A 9,475-nucleotide genomic window follows, 5' to 3' on the forward strand; every position below is an offset into this window, starting at 1 on the left:
AGCGGAAGCAGACGTGTTCATAGAGGTCGTCTTCAGTCCTGTGGACCTTCAACTTCTGTGCAGACACAGGAGCTTCCAGCTCCTTCTACTTGTCCTATTAAAATGATTCAGTTAAGATTTAAAATCTGTCTGGTTTTCGTTCAGTAGATTTTTATTTATTACATCATTTTGTTCATTTCAAGCTCAGTTTGTAGAGACCATGAAATCATTGATTTTGGCTGAAAGAGGAGGACCAACCAATGCTCTTGTTGCTTTAGAAGTTCATAATAATCTTTTGAAATATGAGGTATTAATAAGGGGGAATCCAAAAACTACAGAAGTTAAATATAAATTTAGTTATTATTTTAAACTCTTTCCTGGATGTTGACTCTGCACATTTAAAGGATTTGAAATTGAGTTTTCATCTGTGTTCCTCAACAGGAGCTTTACTTCAATATTTCCTTAGCTCCCATAATATTTTCATTCATTGTTTCTATGTCAGAGCCCTCCTCCAATAATCTTTGACTTCATTCTCTCTAAGCCAATCAGCTTGTGTGTTTAATATATGATCTTGTCACTGTGCCTTTCACACAGTCTTCTGTGCAAGCCTCCCACTCTCCAACCTTCACTTCACGGGAAATCCAGCTTTTTACGTCAGTACTGTTTCTCATTGTTTTATTAAAACAAGCTTTTTCTTAGTAAAAGTTCTTCATCAGCTTCTTATTTGATCCAGGTCACCAGCGACCACAGCTTTTATTCAGTTTGACAGGACGGAACTTTTCCACCCTGCCTTAGAACACACCTGTTCAGGTTTTCCTCTCAGGACCACGAACACCTGAGAAAACCCAGAACCGTCCAGGTTTTCTGTAGAATAAAATGATAAAGCTGCTGGAAGCGGACGAGACGCTGTCACCCGTCATGGCCGTGAGGCGTGGTCCTCTCTGAAGAGAGGTGAGTTTCGGGCATGAAGGAAGCGCAGCCTCCTCCTGGAGAAGGCGGGAAGTGAAGGGCTGTTTTTGGTTCCATAATTCATTCAACTTTAAGCCGGATTCCACAAAACTGATGGAATGACAACAAAGACCGGCTTTTACAACTGCTTTCCTGGTCAACGCAGTCAGTTTCAAAGGAGGACTTAAGACGGATTTGAAGATTTGCCCGTGCAGACTGCAGGATTCTAGAAATTCAACTGAAAGCTGCAAACATCACAGAGAGACTCAACCTTTAAATCAAACCAGCAGGATCCAAACAACCAAGGAAGAAAAGTTCACAAGAGCTTGATTGAATGATTTGCACAATAAGGTGCTGATGAAAACATTTAGGAGGGGAAATGAGAGGAAACAATAAACCACTGGGGAAAGGATGCGGTTACATCATCTCCTCTAACAACCAGCTCATCATAGGAGGCAAATTCACGGCAGAGTTTGAGAAGAGAGAAAATGCGGAACACATTTCACCGCACAGACTGTTCATTTCTACCATCAGTGGCAACTTTTGTTCCCGGCAGACTGCCAAAGACATTGATGTAGGCACTATCCCTCCTCCACAATGGTAATTACACTGCTGGCCACTGCTTGATTAAAGATCTAATCTGGAAACTTGATGTACAACATCTTCCAACAAGTTGAGTCTGCTCTACAGTCTCAGTGGGGCCAGATCCCAAATATTTTTGCAGGATTTGAATCCTTTTGTCGCTTTAGAAATTCTGTGACAGAATGAGGTGTAATTTCATAAATGGATGAATAATTCAGCAGTGAAAAGTGGCATGAAGAGGTTCACCTCTAACCAGAGTGAAATTTAAAGCTCTGAGGCAGGAACCTGACCTGTCTGTGTGCACAAGAAATTACAACCATCAACCTGAGCTCAGGGATGGAGAAACCACATCCTTATCGCCACGGTAACACGCAGACCTTCAGCTGAGGGTTGAAGTTCACACACTTTCCCAGCACATAAGCAGTTTGGTGTCAGAAAAATACGGTTAAAGTGTTTTTTTCTAAACACTGGGATGAACTTTACCTCTGAGATATCAAGTCAGTTTGTGAGAAAGCCTGAGGGTCCAGCAGGGTCACTAAAAACAGACTCCAGCGGAGCCTGGAGCCCCACCAGACTTGCAAAAGGCATTTTAATGACTGTCGGGGGTTTTAGTCAGGTCTGCTCCAAACTGTGCAGCTGCATACCAATCAGCCCTCAGAGACAGTCTGCTGCTGCAGCCAAAGCAGGACACAGAAGAGCGCCCTTACCCTCTCTGAGCAGATGGGAGTAGATGAGCCAGAGGAGAAGCAGGCAGCAGAGTGACGCACCTCCACCTGCGGAGAGCGTCCTGGCTCCAGCCTGCATCCTTCCACCCGCAGATTATCCAAACTTTCAACTCTGGCGCCCTTCAGACGTCAAGCAGATTAGATGAAGCCGGTTTAATCCCACGGCGTCGCCAGAGCACGTTGTAAGCATCCATTTTGGTCTTCTAACCGGACGGGGGCTGCAGTGTCCCTTCGCTTCTCACCCCCCCGTGAGGCGCGCATCCATCCGGGCGCAGAGCGCAGCGTCAGCGGCTCGAGCCTGGACAAGTTTCCGCAGCTGCGCGTTCAGGAGCGGGATTTCCCGCGGAGGAGGAGACCCGCGAGCCGCAGCGGCGCCTCCGCGCACGAATGCTGCTGATGCCGCCGCGGTCACTTCCGCTGCCGCTCCGAGGAACTTCTGCGCCACTGAGAGCCGCGCGAGTTACCCCGGGAGGACGTGACCGGCATGCCAAACAGCGCGGGAACTTGTCGGGCTGTCGGACACTTCAGAGCCCGCTGCTGCTTCTCCGCCTGCAAATGCGTCACAGTTGTGGCCATGGACGCACGCGCCCCCAGCAGAAAAATGTCACGCACTTCTCCAGGATGAGACACGCGGGAAGTTGGAAGCGCTGGTCACCTGTTTGATCCCGCGGGAAACTCCGTGTCCCGGACTCCACCTGAAGTCAGAGCTGCGGGTTCATCAACCCGTCCTCCGTCACGAGCTGCTCCTTCTGCATGCAGGCGGCGCTGGAGAGCAGAGGACCCCCCCCCCACACACACACACACACACACATACACACCCCCACAGGAAGCGCCTGCGCCGCTTCAGACGCGCAGACCGACTGTCTTCAATCTGCTCTTAACGCGAGGGAACATTCACCCTGTGAAGCATGAAAGCCCAAACCCCTCACACCCAAAAAATAAACAAAAAACTACTGCCTCACACGCCCCCCTCTCACAGGTGAGATGCCCACCTGTAAGAGCAGAGGAGCATCCTCTCATCTCTGAAGGACAATACTGCAGATCATACAGGGGTCACCCCTGTGACACACGGGGGTATCTCAAACATTTGAGGTCTCACTTAAAGACCCCTTCTCCTTCAGCCTCTCGTGGGGACGTCTCCCACCAGCCTGGATCTGATGAAGTCTTCCTCACTGCAAAGGCTGCACGTCTGCAGAGGAATAACAGGACTTTGCAGATTTACAGCTTCAGAGCTTTGTTCCTTTGCATCAGCTGCAATAAGCTTGTTTTAGGCGTAGAAGCTGCGGGGAGAGGCTGTGTGTCTGCAAATGAGATCAGAGCTGAGAACCATGTTTCTGATTGATGTCCCTACTGGGTAATTAATCACAATCCATCAGTGTGCCTGGCAGCCCCTTTCTGTCATGTTTATCTGCATGTTTGCTGGTAATTCACACATTTGCTTCAACAGTAATAATAATAATAATATGATCAAACATATGACAGTAATTCATCATATGTGGAGTTTAAAGTGGTCATTCTGGATGAGGCGCCATTCAAACAGTTATAAGTCATCCTTTTTTACAATTTCTCCAGTTTAGCTGCTGCGGAAACACGTTTTATTTAGGACACACAGGAGTATGTTTGCATAACCCCCCTCTAAGGATTAGTGTAAGACTGAATCAGAATTCTTACAGGTTCTAATAACCCTACAACTGTATGGGTATTAGAAACTGTAGTGGTGTGCAGTGACCATCCTCAGGGACAAGGAGCATGAAGGACCCAGCGACCCTCTTCAGGAACAGACACATGAAGAAGAGCGGCCCGGCGACCCTCCACAGGAGCTGGAAAGATGGCCTCAACGATCCCCCTCAGGAACAGATGTAGTGGGCATGGTACGACATGACTTGTTTGTGGCTGCAGGCAGTCCCATCTGGCGTGGCATGGCATGGCATGGCATGGACTGCAGTGGCAGAGAACCCTACCACTGCAGCAAAGGTTCTCCTGCTGGATCCAAGGTGGTCTGGTCATACTGTCATGGGATGGAGGCGTAGGACCCAAATGCAGGAGACCAGATTTGTGGCAGAAACTTAAACATTTACTACAAAACTCAAACATAACAAAACCAGGAGAACAAACCAGTGACATGGCAGAACAGAGCAGATGACCTGACACTGAGAAACTGAAGACCAGACACTTAAATACACTGAGGTTGGTTAACTAAATGAAGACAGCTGTGGATGATAACCTAAAAATGGTGAGACTGACGGGGAAAACAGAACATGACAAAACCAGAGCACAGACTCATGACAATGCAGGCTTTTATTTAGTTTTTTGTAGTTGATTCAGTTGCCAACCTCATTGAATTTAATTCTTTTTTTAATACTAGAAATAAATGACAGTGAAAAGCTGCATGAATCATTAAAGGCTTATTAAACTATTGTCTTTAATTTTAGTCAGTATATAGTGTAATTAAACACTTCAAGTTTAAAGCTAATGATGGTTAAGATGAATGTTTTACATCCAGTCGCCTCGCCATCCGATTAGTCAACTAATCGAAAAAATGAACCAGAGATTAGTTAACTATTAAAATAATCACTTGTGGCAGCACTAGTTTGAATCTCCACCAAAAGGCAGATTTTTGTGCACAAACAGCTCTTCTTCTTATCTCCCAATAATCTCAAACAAATGACACCCAATCGCTTCTGGTTCAGGACCAGGAACCACTCTCTGACCCATCTTTCAAGGTGGTCTTGGTTCATTTCCTTTGTTTTGTTCCAAGTTTTCTCAGTCTGAATATGTTCCGTTCTTGGAGTGGAACAATTGGACCAAAACAGCCACCGTAGCCGGTCGTCACGTAATGTAAACAGATCGGGACTGAAGCGACTGATGAGCCCCAGACAAATGTAAAGCAATGATTGTTGCTCTATCAGATAGAATAAAGGGTCCAGCTGTTTAGTTGTTGAAACGTTTATTTTCTGAAAACACTTCTTAGATGTTTTTCTGTGTCTGGTTATGTGGGACTGGCCAGACGCTGCTGTGATATCTGTGACCAGATCTTATGGCTGGATATCGATAATAATTTCAAGATACGATTCAATTCAGCCTGGATCAATTCGATTCGGCTGATGTTGAAGCACCTTCAGGCTCAACACTCCTCTGCCTGCATCTTGCTGATTGAGTTCTGGCCTCATTTTCAGGCCAAAAAGAGATAGATAAAGTTCCAGTAACTATGAGAACCAGCTTTTGTTGAAGCTAAACAAAAATATCACCCCCGTCCAAGACTGAGAGGTGAATCGCATCAAAGTCAGGTCTGAATTTTAATTTACTTAGCTTTAGTCCAATCTATTTTTTTTTAATGTTTGGGCTTTTTTTGAACATTTGAGTGTGACTGAGACTGACTTTTAAATTCTACTTTTTATCTTTTTTGTTCTGCCATTTTGAAACATTTAGGTGCTAAATTAAATTTCTATTAATATGAGGAAATAAAACTTCATAAATCATTTTTTTTTTGCTTTTTGCATTTCCTGGTGTTCTTTGTACCTACATTCAGTATGGGTAAAATTCTTAAGTTATTTTAACATTGGATGCTTTAATACTTTTACTCAAGTATTATTGGAAGTGACTTGTAACTTTTAATAGAGAAAAAAAATTTCAGTAAAGTTTCTGTACTTTAACTCAAGTATGGTTTTCAGGTACGTTTTACAAAGTGTAGAACTTCGATTATCCGTATGAATACTTGACGATACATTTACCACACCCACAACAATGGTACGTTTCATTTTCATGACGTGGCCGTACAGCCTCCATAGAACTAAAGAACACACCTGCACTCCCCTTAACCTCGTGCTCTCTTATGGGGTCCAGATGACCCCATCCTCACATGGATGTGTAATCCCTCCCATGACAAAGTTGGACAGGATTTTATGTCTGCCATAGACACTAGTGAAGATAAAGAATTATTGAAAAGAAAGTTCAGCGCGCTGTCTTGTGGGGTCCAGATGACCCCACTTTTAATGTAAACATGTCTCCGATAGGACAAGGGTTAAGATGCAGCCGCTCCTCCATGACTCTCCACAGAATGGGACAACCCAAAAGCCTTCTGAACCTGCACCAATCAACGCCGTACCTGCGCATGTGACTACAGCACAAAAAGTTAGTATTACCAACAAAACAGATGAAACATCTACAGAAACTACAAAGAACTTGAACCTGAAGATTAAAAGATGATTCTGTTTGATTTCTTCTCTTTAGATTGATGTGTTTGATCGGTGAAATGATGAAAGAACTTGATTTATGAAACATTTTAAAAATCAATGTCTTATGTACCAGAAACCATATCCATGCAACACACATTCACTGCACACTTTAGACCACTTTTCATACTTTGCTCTTTCATTGCCCAATAAAGTGCTTATTAGTCTCTCTCACGCATGCACACACGCACACACCCCCCCACACACGCACACCCACGTGCACACACGCTGATGCTCAGAGGCAACTTTCCAAGGACGTATCGACATGCAGACTGTCAAGACCGGGAATCGAACAGCTAACGCTCCGATCATCAGATAGCTGCTCTATCTACTGAGCCACAGCTGTCCTAACACTAAACCACAAAGGTCAGCACTGTATTTTAAAGCACAACAGCTCTGTTCAAGATGTGTGCCGATGCTCTGATTCTGAGGTTTGCACTTGTGCAGAAGGTGTAGGTAGGAAGGATGTAAAGAACACTGACAAACACCGACTTTTGCAAACTGAGGAGAGAATTCCATCCATCATCCATTATCCATGCATCCATCATCCATCTTCCAAACCCACTTGATCCCTTTCAGGGTTATGGGATTGCTGGAGCCTATCCTAGACATGTCCGTGTGAAGGCGGACTTTACCCAGACGGTTCACTTGTCCATCACAGAGGGGAGATTCCTCTGTTAAATATCCAATGTCACAGATTTCCTTCATGATTCCATTTAGTTCCTCTGCAGGTATTTCAGATCTCAGTTGAGAAGTTTCTTCTACAGATCAGATATTTTATGTTTAGGCCAGTCTTTGCACGCTTTGAAGCCTGATTTGTTGTACAAGTCTGACAGGATTTCCAGTTATCCCAAACCTTTCTTGAACATGTCATTAAAACTGTTTTTTTGTGTTTTGGATCAAACATCTGAAACTTGTATTTAGTTCTTTCAGTTCACAGAGTGGAATCTCACTGGACCGAGAAATTGCATCGCACAGATTTCACAAACAGCTCTTGAAAATTTCTCTTTGTTTTTGTCACGGTTTTCTTTCTGCGGCTGCTGAAGTTTAAGAGGGCGTTCATGAAATCTGACAAAGAATTTTCCCTCAAACATTGTCAGTGGACTCAGGTTTTTCAAACACATCTCTAAGCTTTTTCCAGTTGTTTGTTTTTCTCAGAAAGATCCAGAAACAAGAAACAAAACTACAATTGACTGGAGACTGAATAAGATCCTGAGATTTCTGTGTGAATCAGAAAAATGCAGGAATTCAAGGTCTCAAAAATAGTCACTGTGTTGGAAACATTTGAGCTGAACACATTTTTGTTCAATCATTCGCTCTTCATCAGGAAATGTGCATTTAAAACTCTCCTTTACCATGTAGCCCACAGCAAACATCACAACGTTCTGTTTGAGAACTCTCAGTTTGAACCATAAAAACTCTTGAAACTAGATTTTATTTTCACTTTTCTTTCTTCCTGTTTTTGCCTTTAGTAACTGTACACATATAATATGTTTCTGGTTCTATTTAAGGAACAAACTGAAAACAGTCCTTCAGCTTTTCAAATGTGTGTTTTGTTGAGCTGAAGTTTAGACGGGACTTGATATAAATCTTTCAGGAATGTTTCTGAACATCATTTTCTTGAGTGTGTGAGCTTCCATCCAACTGTTAAATGACTCCATGAAAATAGGACACTAATTACAACTAGAAAAAAATTGCATTTCCTGTGGAAATATGTTTGATTGCGTAATTGCCAAAGGTGGTTGCTTTAATTATTTAAAGCTGAAGTTCACGATTAGTTGCAGAAAACATTACAGAAGTCAGCAATCTTGTTTATAAATGGCAGAAAAATATATTTAAAAAACATAGCCTACAGAAAAACCAAGGCTAGTTGAAAACCAAGAACCTTTTAATTGTATTGCTGGAGACTTATAAAATTGCAGTGGAAAAAAACTGAAAAGTGCTTAAAATTGTGTAAATTCAAAAGTACCAAAGAGTATGAAGAAGAGAAGCGATGTGTAAACAAAGTCAGCATATGAACGCCACCGTGCAGCCCGTGAATATCCCAGTTTAAGAAAAGAGAACTGTTAGATAGCTGTAAAAACCAGTAATATGAATTTGCAGGGGGCTGCACGGTGGTGCAGTGGTTAGCGCTCTTGCCTCACAGCGAGAAGGCCCCGGTTCGAATCCCGGCTGGGACCTTTCTGTGTGGAGTTTGCATGTTCTCCCCGTGCATGCGTGGGTTTTCACTGGGGACTCCGGCTTCCTCCCACCATCCAAAAACATGCTTCATAGGTTCATTGGAGACTCTAAATTGCCCCTAGGTGTGAATGTGAGAGTGGATGTGTGTGTGATTGAGGCCCTGTGACAGACTGGAGACCTGTCCAGGGTGAACCCCGCCTTCGCCCTTCAGTAGCCGGGTTAGGCTCAGGCACCCCGCGACCCCAGAAGGGCAGAAGCGGACAGGAAAATGAATGAATGAATGAATAAAGCAATAATCTGCCTGCAGGTGTTTGCATTGATGGGTGTTTCCTCTAAAGAGGCTAACGAGCTAGAAGGCAAAAAAAAAAGCCAACGTTGAAGTTGGTTTGGTTCAGGTGTTCAGTCTCTGTTCTGCTCTTCGATCTGATCCAGTCCTCTCCATCGTTCAGATCATCCATTGAACTCATTTTTAAGTTTGTGTTTTAGTTCTTTTATGAAATGATTCCATTGACAGAGTTTTGTTTGTGTCATTTTGTGAAAACTTCCCATTAAAATAAAAGCATTTGTGCTTCTAATATGGGGAGAATTCAGGGAGGACTTCGATATCTGCAGCGCTCCATGCCAGCTGTAGAAGAGTGAGAATGGATCAGTAGCAGGTGACTTCCAACGCTTCCCTGCTTCACTTTCTGATGCACTGACCTGTTTGCATGTGGAGGAGTCTCTGAGGACGTCTCTGTCTGTCCGCTCAAAGCTCTTCAGATTTATAGATTTGCCTAAAAACATCAATATGGAAAGATAGCTGCAGAAAAGCTGCTGTTCTCTTTAGAG

General features: G+C 43.7%; 1 protein-coding gene across 4 annotated transcripts in view; it reads right to left on the bottom strand.

The window, feature by feature from the left end:
• tafa5l (TAFA chemokine like family member 5, like) overlaps nt 1–3,020 on the bottom strand; it is a 64,562-nt gene extending 61,542 nt beyond the window's left edge. The window contains exon 1 of one of the 4 annotated variants that reach the window (XM_024292955.2): nt 2,217–3,009. In XM_024292955.2, coding sequence (XP_024148723.1) covers nt 2,217–2,313 — 97 coding nt within the window. In that variant the 5' untranslated portion in view covers nt 2,314–3,009. Of the gene's footprint in view, nt 1–2,216 lie in introns of all 4 variants that reach the window. The other 3 variants (XM_036212929.1, XM_036212930.1, XM_036212928.1) reach the window with 3 other exon arrangements.
• Nucleotides 3,021–9,475: the final 6,455 nt, after the last annotated feature.

Source organism: Oryzias melastigma, linkage group LG7, assembly GCF_002922805.2.
Source record: "Oryzias melastigma strain HK-1 linkage group LG7, ASM292280v2, whole genome shotgun sequence".
In the NCBI taxonomy this organism is placed as follows: Eukaryota; Metazoa; Chordata; class Actinopteri; order Beloniformes; family Adrianichthyidae; genus Oryzias; species Oryzias melastigma.